At 36.6% G+C, this 20,955-nt stretch overlaps 1 protein-coding gene across 2 annotated transcripts in view; it reads right to left on the bottom strand.

Moving 5' to 3' along the window:
• Positions 1 to 20,955, bottom strand: part of UNC5C (unc-5 netrin receptor C) — a 354,206-nt gene that overhangs the window by 136,364 nt on the left and 196,887 nt on the right. For both annotated transcript variants that reach the window (XM_036026269.1, XM_028507742.2), the window contains exon 2: positions 19,882 to 20,103. In XM_036026269.1, coding sequence (XP_035882162.1) covers positions 19,882 to 20,103 — 222 coding nt within the window. The remainder of the gene's footprint in view (positions 1 to 19,881; positions 20,104 to 20,955) is intronic.

Genomic DNA, 20,955 nt, shown 5'->3' with positions numbered 1-20,955 from the left:
AAATTACCTTGGGGGTACTAACATAGAGTGGAGGGGCACCAGATTAGAAATTATATTTAGGCATACATCTAGCTGAGAAAAACGTGACTGGTTTTGAAAACTGTCATCACAGTGGGGAGTGTTAGGTCTGGGTGGGACTGTCAATTGTCCAGGGCAATGCAGATATGGCTGTCATATTTAGGAATGGAGTTTGAACAGCAGTTCTAGGGAATTGCCATGAAGTTTCTTGTCCTTTAGCGAATTCACTCAGGATTTCACAGACCCCAGAGTCCCCCACTGTATTGAAGTGCAGGTGAAGTGGTGCTGCCTTGACACAATGAGTGGAAGAGTCTACTTATTTTGACAACTGAAATGTTTGCACAGCTCATCTATTAGGAATTCCTTATATCCTTATTCCACTATAGAAATGAGCCAACACATTAAGCAACTTAATGGAAATTACTAAGTAAGCAAGTTCTGACTAATGTGGAGCAGAATAAGCTGACTTCCATATTTAAATGAAGATTGAAAACTGATGAGCACAGTGATGTCTTCTGAGATCTTCACTTTCCAGCTAGAATGTAAAGGTTTTTGTCTGTTACATTCTGTTGATATGGCCAAGGATAATACCTGGCACATATTGTACACATACAATAAATATTTGTTGACTTAATGACAACATATTTCCTTAGAATTTGATTACATATTTATTTAAAAGATATGTGATTATGTCTGATTATGTCTTAGAGGAAAGGAATTTTCAGTCATGATGGAGTTGCACCTCCTATCCTAGCCAGAAAGACATCACGAAGCACAGTTTTTACTTAAACTTGGAACATACTTGGCATTCACACTGAGAATGGGGGAAAAGTAGAGTTATTGCAATGCTTTTCAGGGCCTCCAAAATTGTTTAGAATAGCTGAATAAACATATATCAAGCACTAATGAAGAGATTCTTTATGCTTTCTCATTTTTCAAACAGAAGTCCAATATGTGAGAATGACCAGTTCACAAGAAGTAAATATTTCTTGTGAAATTCTAATCAGTGATGAAAAATATTAGCATTTCATATTTTCAAGCCAGGACTATGTTTTGATCTCCTACTGAAACATGAATTTTTTATTTTAACTTTATATAGGGTCTGAAAATAACTACAGAGGTGGGAAAAAGTACATTTATTATTGTAATACAGATAAATAATATAATAATTAAGAAAAGAATACAAGAATAAACTGTGTTTTGTATATCCATAACTCTAAACCTACTTTTGCCCCATCCTATATGTATTCTGATATTTCCAAAATATTTCTAAATATTCTGCAATCCTTGTCCCAAATTATCCTGTTACCTTTACAAAGGGAGAGATAATTTATTAAAAACAATGTAACCATGTATAAAGCACTTAAATCTACCCCCTGTTATTTTTTTAAAATACAGAGAATGTCTCCTTCCTCTTCTGATGATTCTAAGGTACATATATTTAGTTTTGGATGAACATAAGGCTTTAGGTAAAATTCTAGAATATAATACTGCTACAGATATTCCAGTAAAACCTTATTTTTAATTAATTCTTGGCAGTTAACTTTATTGAGAGTATGATCTTTGGAGATGATCTGTTTCAAATTCTAATTCTTCTAGTCACTAGATGTATAACCTTGGAGAAATTCCTTTGCCTTATTAAATATCACTTTCTTCAACAGGAAAATAAAAATCAAATTTCCTAACTCAATGAGTTGTCTTAAGGATTAAATGAAGTGATACATGTAAAACTTCTAGCAGAATAAGCCCTTAAATAAACTAATATAATTTCACAAGCTGAAATTGTTTATGCTATGCTGTGTATTAAATAACACCTCTCATTTCAGAGGCTTTACAAAGTAAAAGCTCATTTTTCTATCACAAGTCTCCAGGGAAGCTGTCCTACATGAGTTTTCTTTGTGATCCAGGCTGCATCTATCTGAAGCTACATCTTCTCAAACATGGCTCTTCTCTAAGCAAGGAGAAGAGAGAAAGAAAAAGCTCACATCTGCTCTTAAATGACTGGCTTAGCAATGGCGACATAAATTTGCTGATAGCCTGTTGGCTAGAAGTAATCAGTTGGACTGGTTGAGTAGCAAAGATGCCAGGCCTTGTATTGCTGTGTGCTCTCCAGGAAAGAGAGCACAACTGCATGTGGGTATTAGTAGTGCTACTCCATTAGAGTGGACAGAGCTACTTCAATAGGAAAATGAAGGAACTGGATTTTTAAGAAATCCTAATAACATTAAAATACTCAGTTATCAAGTCAAATGAAATTTGGCTTTTGTTTTCTATGGTATGAAATCTTTACTGACAGAAAGAACTAAATGTAGAAAAACAGTATTTAACCAAAGGAAGGAAATGAAATTTTTTGGTCCTAGGTTGGCTACCATCATGAGTATCTTTGGGCAGGCCATTGAAGTTCTCGTTTTCTTAGTGTAAATCAATAAAAATAGATTCCTTTACCAGTGTACTACACAGGGTTTTTACTGGCTCAAAAAAAAATCTTTAAGAGGATGTATTTTTATAGACAGACTGCATGTCAAAGACTGTCAGTTCCTTACATCTTCCTGGGAACATAACTTGACCATATTTTCTAACTTCCTTTGTTTTAGAAGTGGCCACAATAACAATTCTAGTCACTAGAATGTGAGTAGAAGTAATATGGACCTTTTCTTGGTCAATCTGCTGAAGAAACTGATGGGTGTCCTCTTTGCTGCCTTCTCTTTTCTGCTGGCTGGATGCCGAAGATGATGAAGCCTGAGAGGATGGTAGACCTCAGATGGAGAGAGTCCAGGCCCATGCCTGACCAGAGGGAACAGTGCTGCCCTACAAACAAGAATACCTTCCTGGGACTGCTATGTGAATAGATGTGCCGTTCCATCATGGTTGGGCCATTCTATTTTTGAGATTTCTAATTATTACTGCAGTTTTCCATAAGACAGACTTGATATACTATAATATGCTTGGCACACAGTGGGTCTTCATAAATGACTACTGGATAAATGGATGAAGAAAATACTTATAAATCTCAATACTTTGGTGTTCTCTCTCTCTCTCTCTCTTACTATTGAGATGGGATAATCAGAAACTAAGAAAATTCCCTGGCAAGTGGAATGGGGAAACCGAGATCACTGATTCAAACTGGCATCATTCAAGTTGACTCACCAGCCTCCTTCTTCCCTTGCATGGCCACTCCCTTAAGTATTAAGCCTTCAGGACAATGAGGTTCTTCTGAGCAGCATCTAATAATCTTAGGAACAAAACCTCAGGTCTGTTGACCCCAGAGACAGAGTTTTGGGCAAACAAGAGATAACACCTAGACCTCAGTTATGTTTCAACTCCAGGCCCAGAAAAGCAGCAAAACCAGATGAAACTGCACCATGGCTAGCATCAGGAAGGGATGCAATGACTAATGACCTCCTACTCTAGCACCAACTCATCAGTGGAGACCATGACTCTGACCCTATATACTCATTTTGATGCATCAACATATTAAACAACACACTTGAAAAACTGATAAATATTCTACCGAGGTCCTCCCCTGAAACCTCCCCTAAAATTTCTGCCTTTATAAAACAGATAAAAACTGTTAAGACAAAGTATCCAGTATGCACTCTCTCTCTAGAGAGTGACATGCCTTCCTTCTTCAGGTGTGTGTCTGTGCTCTTTTTCTCCTAAGCTTAAGGGCCCTTCTTTTGCCTCTGTAACTTATTTCCTGAGTCCAAGCAACCCAGCTGGCTCACTTCTTCTGCATCTGTGACTTCCTCTCTAAAACGCCAAAGCAACTCTCTGAGTAGACCACTTGAATCTTCTCTTCAAGTGTACTTTTGTTTTGCATGCTAAGTAAACTTCCTCTGCTGCTAGAGTTCTTGGCTCTGAGTTTTTTGCCAAACTCAAGAACTGAGAGCCCACATTGCCAGTAGTACACTGTGATTTAGAGCTTAGCTCCATATTTTATTATTTTTTATTTGGTAACATCTTGTTAGACACACAGAGAAACATTTCTACTAATTCTGAGTTCTCAAATAACTGAATGACTGTAATATTATGCTCAAGATGTTATAAAGCAGAGGAATTTGCTTAATGTGTAAACAATACGATTTTCAGAATGTTTCGCTATATTTTTCTCTTTTCAGAAAAGTGACGCCTAATTCTGATGGTTGTGTGTTACTTGTCTTCATGTGCATTCTGCACTAGCATCACAAAGAAGAAGAAATAAGGAAAAATTATCGTTTCCCACTATGAGCCCCAATTCCCTGAGATACTTATGTAACTGTATAATGCTGCCAACTGAACAAACAGCTTCAATCATGTGTCTGTTCATATCTCCAGGCAATGTTTTGTTCTCCTTTCTTCTTTTGTAAATGTATTCCCTTCAAAGGATGCACACACTAGTGGGCAAACAATCTTCATGGGAGAACAGGAAAGCCAGCTATTTAATACGTGCAGTTTGGTGTTGTGAGGTGTAGAGTCACAGCAAATAATATTTTGTGATGACACTAAAACTAATAAAGATGATGACATTCTCATGATTAGCTATATGTTTAGTAAAGGGAAATGAATGGACAAGACCATTCAGTCTAAAGGACACATATCCCATGCTGACAAACACCACTGAGTTTAAGTGTAAAAGGGATGTTATGTAGACAGTATACATATGCACCTGACAGTACTATACTTATTTACATGCTATCACTCATCCAGTACTTTCTTTTTACCTACAAGTTGAAACGTATTTGCTTCATATCCTATTATAAGCCTGTTTAGTCACATTTCTGTCAGATTCCACTTACATATGCAGTGTTGAATAAATCAGTAGTTAATAAATGTCCTTGGAAATATGTTTAGAGATAAATAATGAATTACTGGACCTGGTCATAAATATACATTTTTTACTCTGAGGATCCTAAAAGAAATATATCTGACCCATTACATACATATATGGAAAAGGAGAAATAAATATAGAGCAGTCATGTAAAACAATCCTGGTTTATTACTCTTGAATGGATATGCTGCAGAGAAAAAAATACTATCATAACTGTTCAAAAAGTTCTCCTGCAAAAGAAATGCTAAATAAGGGTGGAGGGTCAACCTTTCCATCATAAGTATTTTTTTTTTTGTCATAACTCCTTGGGCTTGAGGCACTGGGCCAGCCCCACAGCAGAGAGAACTACAGGAAGCTCAGGATTCCAACCCTGCCACACCTTCCCCCTCAAAGATACCACTCCAGCTGACCACAGGCACGCTTTTAATTTGCAGCAAGAGGGTCTGACAAGCAGACAGGGAGGGCAGTACAGATAGAAAAAAACAGATCAAGTACAGATAAAAATATGTTTGTTTACCTTGAAAAATGCACACCAGACTTTTAGGCAATGATGTACAGGGATGTATCGTTTGAAAAATGAGAATAATACAATCACTTCATTCTCAGGAATAATTTTCTCAATCCCCTTTACATTCTACCCCATCCTCTCCCCATAATCCAATATGTGTATACTTCCTACATCTATACTCACTTAAATAATATAGATATATGTCCCCTGAACATACCTTATAAATGTCAACCCACCCCCTCACAAGCTTCTTGCTAACTCAGTTCCATGTTTGTTTTTAACATCTACTATGTGAGTGATCCCTTAGCAACGCTCTGAAGTTCCATCTCTATTAAAAGTGAAGAGGGACTTTGTGGACTAAGAAGAGAAATAATGACAGTGCAGGGCTGTTGTTTCATATATTCCTGACTATAAAATAAATCTCATTGCTTAAAAAAAAAAGTAGAACACATGGGCCAAAGTAAAAAAAAAGGCAAAAATAAAATGTAGAAGGTTAAAAGAAAACACATCAAATCTTGCCAAAGGTTTGTGTTTTACATAAAGCTGCAGTTAGGACCTCACAAAAGAAATCTCTGTGCTGTTTATTTCTGGCTCAGAGGATTTACATGCTCTTTCTGATCATCTGGGCCTTCAGAACTGGATAATATCTCCCAGTCCCCAGCTTAGCACTCATGCAAAATTGAAGCACTTTGGAGGCAGTTCAGTAGCTGCAGATGAATCTCAATGTGCAGGAAAAGGCATAATGGCTGTTTAGCACGCGCTAGGAGAAGCTGAGGAAATCAGGGGGAAAATCTATTGAACTTAAGCCATCGGGGAAGCCAACCAGGGCAACCGCATTAACAATGTGTTTACATTCTTTTTGTGTTGTTAGGCCAAGCAGGAAGGAGTGTTGGGTGTGTCCCCATGTGTATGAAAACACAAAGTGAAGCTCTTTTGATTGCATTAAGTATTTTGGTTTAGTTTTGGCAACTATGTGGGGGAAGAATTTTCATGAGCAAAGTGGGTAGGAGGAGTTTCAGGGCCTCCATGAGACAGGACGACTGCTGAAGTGCAGAGGTCGGCAAGGCTGCCCTGGGCATGAGGAGTGTGAATGGCATGCAGGAGCCCTAGCTGAGCAGTTCTTTTCCTGTATCTAGATCACTGTACAATGCAACAGATTGGGGGAGGCTGCAGAAAGCTGGTACAGAACACTAGGGAATGCTTTCATTGCCTGTTACATTTATAGTTAACATAGAAATATTGACCAAAGGAGGGAAATTAGCCCGTTAAATACCTTCACTTTCAGCTCCCACCACCACTACTCACTCACTGCCTCCATCGTCATGGCCTTTTTTTCCAATGGTATTTAATAGGTTAGTTTTAGAGCAGTTACAGGTTTCCAGCAGAATTGAGAGGAAGGTACAGAGATTTCCCATACACCTCCTACCACCACACATGCATAACCTTCCCTATTACCCACATCCCCCACCAACGGTACATTAGTTACAACTGATGAGCCTACGTGGACATATCATCATCACCCAAAGCCATTATCATTCACTCTTGCTGTTGTGCATTCTATGGGTTTGGACAGATGTATAATAATGTGTCCATCATTATGGCACCATGTAGAGTAGTCTCACTGTCCTAAAAATCCTCTGTGCTCCACCTATGCACGCCTCCCTCCCCTTCAGCTCCTGTCAACTCCTGACCTTTCTACTGTCTCCATCATTTTGTCTTTTCCAGGATGAGGTATTGTTGGAATCACAGAGTGTGCAGCCTTTTCGAACTGGCTTCTTTTGCTCAGTAATATGCATTTTAAGTTTCCTCCATGTCTTTTCATGACTTAATAGCTCATTTCTTCTTAGTACTGGATACTATGCCATTGTCTGAAAGCACTACAGTTTATTTATCCATTCACTTACTTAAGGACACTTTGGTTACTTCCTAGTTTTGGCATTTATGAATAAAGCTACTATAAATATCATTGTTTTCGTGTGGATTTAAGTTTTCAACTCCTTTGGGTAAATACCAAGGAGTGCAATGACTATGTCATATGGTAAGAGTCTGCTTAGTTTTGTGAAAAACTGCCATTTTACCTCCTAACAAGCAATGAATAAGAGTTCCCTGTGTTCCACATCTTTGCCAGGATTTGGTGTCGTTAGTGCTTTGGCTTCTGGCCATTCTAATAGGTAGGTAGTAGTATCTCTTTGTTGTTCCAATTTGCATTTCCCTGATGACATATTATGTGGAGCATCTTTTCATATGCTTACTTGTCATCTGTACATCTTCTTGGTGAGGTGTCTGTTAAGGTTCATTGCCCTTTTAAACAGTTATATGAAGTGACATTTTCTTAACAGATGTCTGATGACTGTAGTGGGCTGAATGGTGTCCCCTAAAAAGATATGTCCACATATGAAATCCCAGAACAGGGGAACGTTATCTTACTTAGCAAAAGATCTGTGCAGATGTAAAGAAATTAAGGAGCTTGTGATCCTGAATTGCCCAGGTCGGCCCTAAAATTGGTGATAAGTGCCGTTGTAAGAGACACAGGTAATACAGACATGAAAGAGATGATGATATGGGGATTGGAATGATGAGGCCACAAGCCCGGGAATGCAAGGCCAGCCACCAACAGCTGGAAGAAATAGGAAACAGATTTTCTTCTAGAGTTTCCAGAGGGTATGTGGCATTGCTGGATTTTAGGCTTCTAGCTTCCAGAACTGAGAAAACAAATTTCTGTTTCACTAAGCCATGAATTTCATGGTAAATTATTGTGGCAACCTGTGACTAAGGGCATTTTCTCTGTCTCTACATTCAAGGAGTGAACTCAAGAATCTGACAGAGCAAAAGGTGAGAAAAAGCCATCTGCCATGGGGTGTTTTTCTGGTTTCACAAATGCCCCATGGAATAGGTGTAGGGAAGTAGCCTTTTACTCACTAACACCATTTCATACAGAGGGCCTCACTGTCCAAGATCATCAAAGCAGTAGTTATAAAAAAGGCATGCCATTCATTCTCTGCCATTCCTGGAATTACTTTGTACAGAACATTCCCCTGGGTTTTTCCAGCTAAGTTTTAATTCACTCAAGCCCTAGAGTTCCCCCTCTTCCCTCAGGAAGCTGCTATCCCTCAGCCTGAGAAGTTTAATAGGCAGAGACAGGCAGAAGGACATTGAAGAAAGCAGGCACTCTGTGCCATGTAACTCTATACCACAGAACTACCAAGGGGTTTCATGAATTTATTCTCATAATGAGAGGAGAACCTGAGCAGATGGTAGGGCATACTCTTTTTCTCTCTCTTTTTTCATCTCTCTTTTGTGCTCTCTAGACTGTGATCCTAAGTGTACCAGGTCTTAGCTGTGTCTCTACTTACAGCAGCAAGTATGATCTGGGTCATGGTTTTTGAATATTGTGTCCATGTAGTCTCTACACTGTGTTTTCACAAGTGTCTCTTCTCTTGCCCTGATTTTCAAGTCTGGTTACTTAGCATTACTAGAGACCTTAGAACATAGAAAAAGACAACCTAAATAAATAAATAAAGTAAGTAAGTAAGTAAGGTATACCCCCTTTCCAATTAAATCTGGGGGGGTGCATCAAGGCCATAAATGTTTTAAAATATCTGCCTTGCACCCCACCATGTGATTACCAAATGCAGCCAGGGTTGACAGTTAATGCCCTAACGGTTCTTTGTTGGTCTTGCCTTCATGTTCTTGGAGATTTTGTCCAAAACAGAGTTTTGATATCAAGCTAAACCCTCAATGAAATCAGAAATAAGTCCAAGACTTCTCTAATTTGAATTATTTTTTATTGCTACATATTTTACTTCCTACTTGCTATGCTTGCTTTTTGGCCAGATCCTGATATTTTGCTAATTGTAGCTCTTGTTATGCATGCTGGTTTTGTACCTCCAAATAGTGCTTTTCACAGGAATTGGCAAGAGTGAGTATTTCAACAGGCATCCTTGAGACAGCTCTGCAAATCCCCAGCTTAGGGATCACTGGCTGGTACTGAGGAGAGAACAAAGCAGCCAGACCCAGTAAAGCCCCCTCCCTCAATTTTAGCATTACATTATTCACTGCTGGTGGCATTTTTGACTAAAACATTCTCTGCTTGTGCCTTTAAAAATGCCCAAAGATATGATGGGGTGAAGAGAGAAAATAGCATCAGAATTTGGAGTCAATTATTGAAAGAATATCAAATTTAGTGATACAGAGACTCAGAATAGATAACATTTTATGACATCACAGAATAAAAAGGGCAACAATTTAGATCACTATCTCATAATCATCAACTAGGTTTATTTATATTTAACACAATAGGTACAGACTCCAAAAAGATCATTTAAATTTTGAGAGAAAGTTGTGGTCTTTTAGAAAGCTAAGCGTGTTTTAAGCTGAAATTTTCTTAAAATTCCTCAAACAAGGCGATTAATCCATTTCATATTACAATTCAGAATTTTGTTAAGTATGTGAATCCTTATGAAAACAAAGAACAAGAAACTCTCCTTCAAACCTTCACACATTTTAGCCAAAAGTTAGATTAAAAATACACTGTGACTTCTAACACTTGTGCTGTTCTGACTTTGAAGTGGTCACATTAAAACTCTAAACAACAGCATATGCATGGTTGCTGGGCGAATGGCAAAATTGCTATAGCAACACAATCACTAGTTTTGCTCCTGAAATGCTCTGTTTGGGTAGCAAGTAATCTAGATAGAGAATGGGCCTTGGACTTTTGCTTCTTATTGTACGCTTTGTGTGTGCCTGGGGGTGGGTAGCATTTGATTTTTCTCTATGGTACATTTGAAAAAATACACACACACAAAGACACCCGCACATATATATATAAGTATGTACTTACATATCTACTTATAGGCATATTCTTGACTAACCTGTATTAATCAATGTTTTCATCTTAGCTGTGGAAAGAAAAAAGAGTAATGGATTACAAATAACCTTGCCCTAAGTGTTAATTGGCAGGGGAGAATTCCTTTGTGTTTATTACATTAAAAAGTCTTGCTGTATGTAATTTTAGAAAATTTCTGTTTTCCTCTAATGAAACACAGCTCGCTTAAGACTTCACTGAAAGGTGTAATGTCTCTTGCCTCTACTTTACAATCATGTTCTGGGCTGGATCTATTCAATGAATGCATGCTATTAAGTTTTTCTATACAGTATGTAATGCAAACATTAATAATCTCCCTCATGGGATATAATTAAGTTAAATTGCATAGCTCATCAAATATGGTGTACTTAGGGTGTTTTGGAGTATATGCAGGGTCTATAATATTGATGTGTGCAAATACTGGAGTTACTAAAAGTGAACAAATAACAACAATTAAACACCTTACAACAATAATAGGTTAGAAACAAAAAGAATCCAAATTTGTAGCCTAAAAATTTTCAAGTCCTCACTTCTGTCTGTAAGTTCAAAAAAGAGCGGAAACAAACACCAGGTTTGTACACGGTGAGAGACCCCAAACCACTCAGCTAGCTGAGAGTGTCTTCATGCCAGAAAGGAATGAAAGCAACAGCTAAAAGCTGATCCCACCACATTCTTATCATTGCAGCTGGGATTACATTGACCATGTTAACCCAGGTGTTTAAATTCTTAATATTAATATGAAATTAGGATGAATTGATTGCGAGCAGTAATAGACGAAAAACATGAAAACATATATATTTCAGGAAAATTGCTATTTTGTTTTATTATTCTCTTGACAAATTATCAGATTGACTTAGTGGAAAAGACTTCATGTACTAAATGGATCCTTGCCAATTTTCTATTTTTATTTTTGGGTCAGCCTCATATGGAAAAGAAAAAAAAGTTAGCTTCTAGTATTGAAACAAGTACCTCTGAGAAGGTAATCAATAAATTAATATTCCTGAATTATTTATCTTCATTGGTAGACAAGCATATTATAGATACAATGCTCTATTCTTACCAAGGCAATACTATCATTGACTTAAGTTAAAAAAAAGGGATTATGGAATAAAATTCCAATAGAGCTTACACATTTTATGCATCATTTACAAAATATAAGCCATATCATGCCATTCCAATCTAGCTGAAGAGAGAGTTCTTATATGTGCATAAATATATGATACACAAAATATATGTATTTATAATATGTATTTGATTATAACATTTTCAAAAGTCACATGATATTGAATGATAAGAAATTACCATTGTGTACTTAAAAATGGTTGAATATTGACAATTTTACATGGTTTAACATAATACACATGTAAAATTCACACAAATATAATGAAAATGCAAGTATAAATATGAGAAATGTGGACATGTATGACTTGGGGTTTTATAGTAAGATTCATCCATGAGATTACATTTGAGACACTTACTTGAGAATGAGTAGGACAGTAGGACTTTAACAGAGGTGGGATGGTGGAAGTATGCTATCAAGTCATTAATTCCTACCACACACACTTATTGAGCACCTTGGTACCCAACACCAAGTGAAGCATGGAACTAGAAGAGTGAGAAAGACACAATTCCTGATTTCATGGAGCTTGTTCTTCAGCTTATAATGTTTAGACTGATGAGGAGATATAACTTGGGAAAGAAGATGTGATAACTGTCCCTTTTAGTATTGAAAATTAGTAAGAGGCCAGAAGGTGAACAGATCTATTGCCTAATGTGACTTAAGTAGGACCACTAAGCCAAGGAAACAAAAGAATCGATCACACTCACTTTAATGAAGAGCATACCGGTAATTCGCTGAGTTTAAATTACTGTTGTAGTCTCATAACTGAGTTTCTATGAATCTAAGATACACTATTGTTTTGCATTTACTTAATAAAATTTTTAAAAATTGCACCTAATTTCCCACAGAAATTGTATAAGCAGAATTTGCTAAACTATGCAATTGTGCAACATGAAGGTCTCAGGATAAAGGTCTGTGAAAAAGATTCCAGTTGCCAAATACGGAGTTAAAGAAAGTTTTTTCACTGCAAAACTGCAGGACTTTTACATGCAAATTTACTTTATGCTTTTCTCCAAAAGGTAATATAATCATTGTAGTTTTCTAAATAATTTGACCACAAAACTTTTGTTTGTTTTTTTCACCAAATAGCAATTATAAGACACTGGTGGTTCACTGAAAGCAGTTTAAGGGGAAAATCCAAATTGGCCTATGATATAGGGCACATTGTCGGGGAGAACCTATCAGAATAAGGCTAGAAAGTTTGATTAGAAACAGATCGTACTGAAACTTTTGAACATATGACCAAGGAGGATGTTGTTTTTTTTTTCCATGGACAAAGGAACGCCATTATGTTTTCAGAAATGACGTGGTTTAATCACTCAGACTTGTGGTTAGGCCTGTTACTACCTGGAAAATATATTGCCGGGAGAAGGGCCGAGACTAAGAAGGGATGGGAGGCTACTGAAATAAACTAAAAGGTGTATAATAGAGGCCCATAACAGGGAAGTAACAGCAAGAACTACAAATGAAGCTGGTTTGGTGGGAGAATTCTGAGATGGAATTGGCAGTATGGGATAATCACTTGTCTGGAGTAAGGAATGAAGTTGAGATTTCCATTTTCGGTGTGAGATGGAGAGAAGAGGTACATGAAACAGGAATACAAGAAGAGAAAGAATTTCAATTGTGCCACTCTTGCAACAAGCAGGGAACTGAGTGAGCACAGTGTATCTGTGAGAACTCCATGTTGAGGAATGCTATTCACTTAAGTTTATGTCCAGTTATGGCTTCTCTTTATCAATTTTTTTTTCTGTTGAGGCTCACATTTTACTATTTGGTCAAATGTTTAATACCTTCAAGAATAAAAAGAATCAGCCCTGGCTGGCATAGCTCAGTGGATTGAGTGCAGGCTGCGAACCAAATCATCGCAGGTTCGATTCCCAGCCAGGGCACATGCCCGGGGTGCAGGCCATGGCCCCCAGCAACCACACATTGATGTTTCTCTCTCTCTCTTTTTCTCCCTCCCTTCCTTCTCTAAAAATAAATAAATAAATCTTTTAAAAAAGGATAAAAAGAATCAAATAATAAGCACTCTCTTAAGTTATTACATTAAAGAAACACAAAGGCCACATAAGGAAAACCTGACACAGGGTGAGGGAGGCAGATGAAAATGTGAACGATGAAAGCTTAGCTGACATGCCAAATCAGATTTCCTTTTCCTGAGATAAGGGGTCATTATATCACAGTGCTCTTTTTAGTCTGTTCTGTGTTCAGTAGTTTTGGCGGAATTTAGGGAGACCATGGGTACAGGAGCGAAGAGCAAAGGCTTTGGAATTAGAGAGCCCTGGGTTCAGATCTGCCTCTGTCACCTCTTGGCTGTGTGAGTGGGGGCAATTTAGTCTCTTTACCCTGCTGAACCCAAGTATTCTCATTTACAAAATAACCCAAAGTTGCCTCATAAGATGATTGTGATGACTAAATGACCTAATGCATGTAAGGCATTGATTGTACAAGGTCTGTCCAGAAAGTATGTATCAATGTACTATGAAAAATAGAGACAGTTATTGTATAGGATACAAAAAACATTGTACATAGGACAATAACATCTCAGTCCCCTTTAAAGTATGCACCTTGGGACATCATACAGTTCTCTCAATTGCCAGCAGTTGCCCCATTGTATTTTCCTGAATCTCATCGATGGTCTGAAATCACTTCCCTTTCAAAGGTGATTTTAGTTTTGGGAAAATCCAGAAGTCACAGGCACCAAATCTGGGCTAAAGAGGGGCTGAGTCATCTGGGTAATTTGATGTTTTGCCAACAAACTCTGCATGGATATGATGCATGAGTGGGTGCATTGTTGTGAAGAAACTGCCAGTCACCAGTTATCCATAGCTGCAGCCTTCTGAATCACCCAAATAGTTTCCACAAAAGAATGTTTAAGCTTAACACAAAATTTGATGCAGATTTGTTGCTCTACTTGCTCAATCATTTTGAACGTGATGGCCACACAGTGCGCATGCTCACTCAATGGCATCTACCATCCCCACAGTAAAGTCATCATTTTTCTAGCATGCACATTCCAATCCATTCTCCCTGGCTGCCAGGTTACACTGATGTCACACAAACCATTCTCCTTGTATTAGCAATGGTTGGACTTTTTCTGGACAGACCTCAAAAAGCTTGAAATTCTTTTTATTGTTGTTGTGCTGATCCTACTGATAATATTCTTTCTGCTAATGTGATATGGAAAGGGAAAATCTTGGAGATTATTGAAATTTCTTTTGGGAGTGACAGAGAGAGAGAGGCATCAATTTGTTTTTCTACTTATTTATGCATTCATTGATTGATTCTTGTATGTACTCTGACAAGGGATCGAACCCACAACCTTAAAGTATCGGGACAACACTCTAAGCAATTGAGCTACCTGGCCAGGGCCTTTAAACTTCCCTGCTTTTTCATAGAGAGGGAATATTTGCTTTTTGATGGTGAGTATTAGAAATGTGGAATGTTTTTCCACGTTTCAAACATGGGAACAAGGTAGAAAAGACTTCGAGTAAATAGAAAACAAGCAGCCAAGTCTGAGTCTTTGTTAAAAATGCAACCTTAAATTTTTGAACAGATCAAGATTTCTGTGGAATTCTGAAGGATTATAGGTATTTATTACTTACTATATTACCAAATCACAAGCTTTTGAATATTGACAATTTCTAAACCATCTAATATAAACTGCTTTCCACTTTTCTGTTTCTTATATTACATATTTGCACAAATGCAAATGTGGTTTAAATGATGGCAAGGCAAAGACTAGTAATCAATGATCTTTAATCAGTACATTTTATGATCAGTAGTATAGTTTTGCTCAGTGAGTACAAATAATTGTTTGCTTCATACTTCAGAGGAAGAGAGTCTATTTAATAATGCCTTCCTTATTTAAAAGGAAGAATTTTGTAAGTTGGAAAACTTTCATTCTTTTCTTTCGCATATTGTTTTATATTTCTTCAGTATGAAGTTACCTTTGATGAAGATTTAATTGAGTGCAGTTGATTTTTCTCAGCTTCCAGGCAATGTAGCTGATTGCCACTAAACATGCTTCCAATATCATTATTCTAAGTGGAGGTATCTATAAAAATTAACTTCTTTTCAAGGACTTCCCTCTGTCCTATTTGAGAACCAATTTGATTTTTTACATGCCAAGAAAAATTCTCTAACTTGTAATATATTTCAATACTTAATATATTCTAATATTTTTGAGACTAGGAACCATTCAAACCTAGCAAGACTATTGAGGGTCAAAGTTGCAGGTGTGTCCAGGTACGCAGCTTCAGAGGAAAAAACAAACAAAAATACAAGCAGTTCAATTTCAATACCATTCACAATGTTTCTGATTTCACAAGAAAGCAAAGAGCTCTAAAATTAGAGACCTACAGATTTCCACCCAATACCGTACAGATTGGAAACTTATGATAGCAAACAAAGAGGTACAATAACAAGCTTTGGACATTTTTCAGGTTTTATTATTTATTATAAAAATAACACAGTCACAGGATTGAAAAAATAGAAGAATAAAATAAATCTATCACCTCAGATTCTGAGCTGCCAACTACTTGTATATTTCTCCAGAAAATTCCTATGCATGGACAAATATATGTGCATCCCCTTTCTTTACATAATGAAGATTTATTACATGTAGTGTTCTGTACTTTGATTTTCACTTAAAATTTTATTTGTAGAGATTTTTCTATAGCTTCACACGTGGAGTAACCTCATTGTTTTAAATAGCATCACAGTATTCCAACCAAGGAATGAACAGTCCTTGATAAGCTACTGCAACAAGGATGCAATGGATAGCCTTGTGTGCAATCTGTGTGCTCATTTGGAATTTTATACTTAGATAGTCTAACTTTGCAATTAGTGAAGACTATACATATTTAAATATTGACAGGTATTTCAAATTGTCCTTCAAAAGGAATGTACCAGTTTGCAGCCTCATCAACAAACTATGGCTCTTCCTTATCCTGTTCCTTTTTGGCACTCTGCACTAACACCTGTTTTGATTTGGACATTTCCTTAGGTGCTTATTAATCACTTGCATTTTTCCCTGTATCTCTCGGTGATGGAAAGAGACTTGACTTGGGGTGGTGAACACACAATACAATATACAGACGATGTGTTACAAAATTGTACACCTGAACCCTGACTGTTTTGGCTCAGTGGGTTAAGCATAATCCTAGAAAGCAAAAGGTCATAGGTTTGATCCTGGTCATGGCACATGCCTCCATTAGGGGCCAGGTCCTGGTTGGGAGTGTGTGAGAGGCAACCAATCCAAGTTTCTCTCCCTCTCTTCCCCACTCTATGAAAGTAAATAAATAAAATCTTTAAAAAATTGTACAACTGAGATCTATACAATTTTATTAACCAATGTCACCCCCAAAATTCAATGGAAGGATAAAAAAGAGATAGCTATGTATTAATTAAATTAGCCCTTGATTAATATATGCCTACAGATATAGTCAGGTATTTTGGTTGTTTTAGGTTCCCCCCTCCCACAAGCAGGGTTAAAGTCCATACCTTGGCTTTGTGGTTTTCTTGTTTTGGATACTCAAATTTAATAATGCTTTCTTATAAGCTTCCCAATTCTATCTTCATTAAAAAGGCTTTGTCCACCACTGAAACCAACCAACCAGCCAACCAATCAACCAACCCACAAATTTTTCTCCCAGGGATGATGGTGATGATGATAATGGTGATGAAAATTAAACCCTGACATCTAGCATTTATTTTATTTTTTAAAATGAGATAGAATCCAAGCTTTATTTATTCATGTATTACTTTTTTCAACCTTGTGCATTGAAAATCATCTTTTCCCATTGTAAAATGCCTTAAATGTTTGAATATTTCCCGGCCTTTATTCTAATGCCCTAACCTGTATGTTTCATCCTCTGCTAAGGTCAAGCTCTTTTAACTTCCTTAATTTTATAATGTGTTTATGAAGACCCAGGTCTCCCTTACTATGCCACTATTTAAGAATTCTCTCGGCCTTTTTCACAAATTATTTTTCACACAGTGTTGGTGAACTTACATATTCATTTATAAACAACAAACATTTAAAAATATAGTTTTTGTACCCCAGAACAAAATACATCTTTCCACTCATTTAAGTCAATGTATTTTTTGTCTCTGAGTAAAATTTAACATTTTTCTTTCTAAGTTTCTACAAATTTCTTGTTACCTTTATGACTACATATTTTATTTTACATGGTTTCTTCAAATGGTATATTTTATTTCATTATAATTTGAGTTGGCTATCTGTACTTAGAAAGTTAATAGCTTATGTGAATCTTTTATATGCCATTTTTCTGGATTCTCTTGATTTTTTTTCAGATTTTTCCCTTGAAAATGTGGTTTTCCATATACACAAAAATTATACTATTTGTCAAAAATGATCATTTTTTACTTCCTTTACAATTTTTATATATTTTAATTATTTGTCTTTTATAACTGCACTGGCTAGTATGATAAGAACAATACCAAATAATAATGATGTCTGTGGACATCTTTGACTTTGTCTTAACTTTAAAGGTAATACATCACTTGCATGCTAGCTTTCTTGTAAAGTTTGGGATGAAAATAAAAGGCAACAAAAAGGTATATGATATTCTATTCCACTCATGAGTCTTAGGAGGAGTGTGCAAATATTGGAACCGCCGTGTCTTCCCTACTCTCATCTATCCTATTCTGAATTTCAGTGAAAACATGCCACGTATTTTCATTTACAGTTGCTTTAAAAGGTATTTTTAAACACTGGAGTATGCAATATTAACTAATTAATTTTATGTGAAAATAATAAAAAGTACAATGTTTTACAGAATGTGAAATATATACAATGATACACACACACACTAAACCAACAAAGCACGAAGCTGTCAAGATCCTCAATATCAGAGCAGCTTTGCTTCTATTTCTAATCTTCCTTCATAGGCAGTTTCATTAATTCAGTAAAGGCAAGCCTAAATGTGTTTGTGACTCTCATTTTAGCTTTTATGATTTCTCTTTTTTCTTCTTACCATTAAAACTGTGTTTGAAACCTTTACAAATAAATGAGCTAAAACAAATAAAATTCAATTCAGCTGAGATTTTGAAGACATCTGGATAAGTTATTTGCTGAGTAATTATACCAAGAGGTGGGACAATCCCCTAAAGTCAGCTACCATATGGTTGAACACCCAGTCATCTCTAGAGCCATCCGCTTGCATGCAGGGAGCATACTGATTCACAAAGTGACAATTAGGTAGAGCTGCCACCTGATTCTCTCTGACCATTTTTATGGTAGAAATACATGCCTCACATGCTTTTTAGAGAGATGCCCCCTGTTGGCCCTCCCACAGCCTGTTCTATTTCTGAAGCGCCCATCACCTCGTGTGTTCTTTGTGTCATTGGAGGCATGGAATGCAGATCTCCCTCAAGTGCTGGTCTTTGCTCGCCCTTAATTAACTCCACCTTTGGATGCTGATAGGAATTAATTACAATTTTAATTTTGAAAACATGCGTTCACTTTGCTATGTAGAGATATTTAAGAATGAAAATGAAGGCACAGTATTTAAATGCTTCCACTTTTGCTATATATGTCACTATTTAGCTTGGAAATGTTGATCAGTGAAGTCTTAATATTTAAAATGTATATCTTTATATTACCAAATAATAGATCTGAAAGGGATTTGAGAGTTCAAGTTGTTATTCTCCCTGCTGGAAATCAAAAACACTTAAACCACTGTAGAAAGATATACATTTTCCAATTTAAAACAACTCTAGATGATTTCACAACTATCTTAAGTTACCCACTGCAGAGTAAATAATTGCTATCAAGAAAGTTTCCTTTATAGCCAGACTAAATTTTGCAGGTTGTTAAAATCTCCTTCATACTCTCTCTGCTTTAATGTTACTGGTAAGGATGATACTTACAGAACAGTAAGGTCAGTAGTTTTACCCACGGCCAGAGCAAAGATACTCTGAGCAAGATGTGCCCAGGCAGATGGTAGCTGCACTCACCCTTTCTCCTCTCCCTGGATCCCACACTATCACTATTCTCAATCACCCTCAATTTAGCTTTAGCTAAGTTTTTTAATTAGATTCTTTTAGATGTAAGCAAAAGATACAGGATACTTTGAATCTATAACATTTACAATTTTTTAAAAGTATAAGGAGAAATTATGCATGTGAATTAACTTTGGAGAATCATGATCATGCAGACATGTACAATTTATCCTTAATTGAAGCTGTTCCCCATTCTCAGGATAATTAGACCTGACACCAGACTTGACTGAGAAGTCCAAGTGCATTTTCACTAGGGCATTTGCTATTTATTCAGTCTATTAATTCTCACTGTTTATCTTAGCATAAACCATGTTTCAGTTCCATGTAGTCCAATGGGAATCAAGTCAAGACTTATGTATCTCATTTTACTTTGGAATGTATGGGGGGAGATCACCAAATATTAACCAAACTGATTCAAAATCTTTTGCCAAAGGATAACAACTCCATTTTCAATTGTACTTCTTTAAAGGTCAGTGTGACAAAATGCTAAAGTAAGTGAATCCTAAGTAGCAGTCCAAATGCAAAGGAAAACTTACCAGAGGTTTCATCTACTCTCTCATCTACTATGTGATCCTTCTGATGAACCCATTCGCTGTTGCACTTGAAGTAGATCTGGGTGGCAGGGCTGGCTTTACAATACAAGTTAACAGGCTTATTCTTCACAATATAAGCTTCTTCAGGCTCAATAAGGAAATGTGGCAGAGGCTCAGGTGGATCAGATGGAAAAGTTTCTGGCAGTTCATGAAAAAAGTCATCATCTGGTAAACAAGAAGAAAGTGAAAATCATTGAAAACATAATAACCATTTGCCTTTTACTTTGTACTCATTTAAAAATAATGTCTCATTACCTAGTTAAGCAATTTGAGTGACTGCTATGCGCTAGAAAGACAGTATGTTAGGTGTATTGACTGGCTGCTCAATTAAGTATTTAGATTATTATTATCATTTTTATGCATGGCAAAATTCAACATCATGGAGGATAAATATCTAGCCCTGAGCACACAGGCAGAAAATAGCAGAACTGCATAGGAACCAGGTTTATCTTCCACAAAAACTGATCTTCCAGATAGAGAGCACTGCACCTCCCACCACACAGCATTACCCTTGGGAGCTGACAAAGGCAACAGCAACTGTATCAGAAAAATTTGTTTGAAAAATAAAAGGTTCACAGGTAAATCTTTGCAAGGCGCTGAGAAGGAATATTAGAAACATAAATTAAGGATCAAATATATCATTATTTTTCAAGGATGCCACTCACTGCATGAAATATTCATTCATTCAACCAAAAATATGTATTGAGTTCAGAATTATGCTAAATACTGGAAATACCGTCAGACAGAAGCCGGGCAACAGTAGAGCCATAGTAGAGCTAGAATCTAATAATGCTGTTTGATCTTATTTTGAAATTACATGTCGAGTATCATACGTATTGTATTATATAAGTAGTAAAACCTATTCTCAATATAATAGTACTGAATATTATCATAGAGAAAAATAATGTCATTTTTTACATCACTGAAATTTATCAAATATATTGTTGTCACCTTGCTGTTCCAATACTGATGGACAAACAAAATCTAAAAATCAGTTGAGATATTTGCACACTATAA

Source organism: Phyllostomus discolor, chromosome 1 (genome assembly GCF_004126475.2).
Source record: "Phyllostomus discolor isolate MPI-MPIP mPhyDis1 chromosome 1, mPhyDis1.pri.v3, whole genome shotgun sequence".
NCBI classification, from domain to species: domain Eukaryota; kingdom Metazoa; phylum Chordata; class Mammalia; order Chiroptera; family Phyllostomidae; genus Phyllostomus; species Phyllostomus discolor.
The sequence above is the reverse complement of the archived record's forward strand: the minus strand, read 5'-3'. Positions and strand labels throughout refer to the sequence as shown.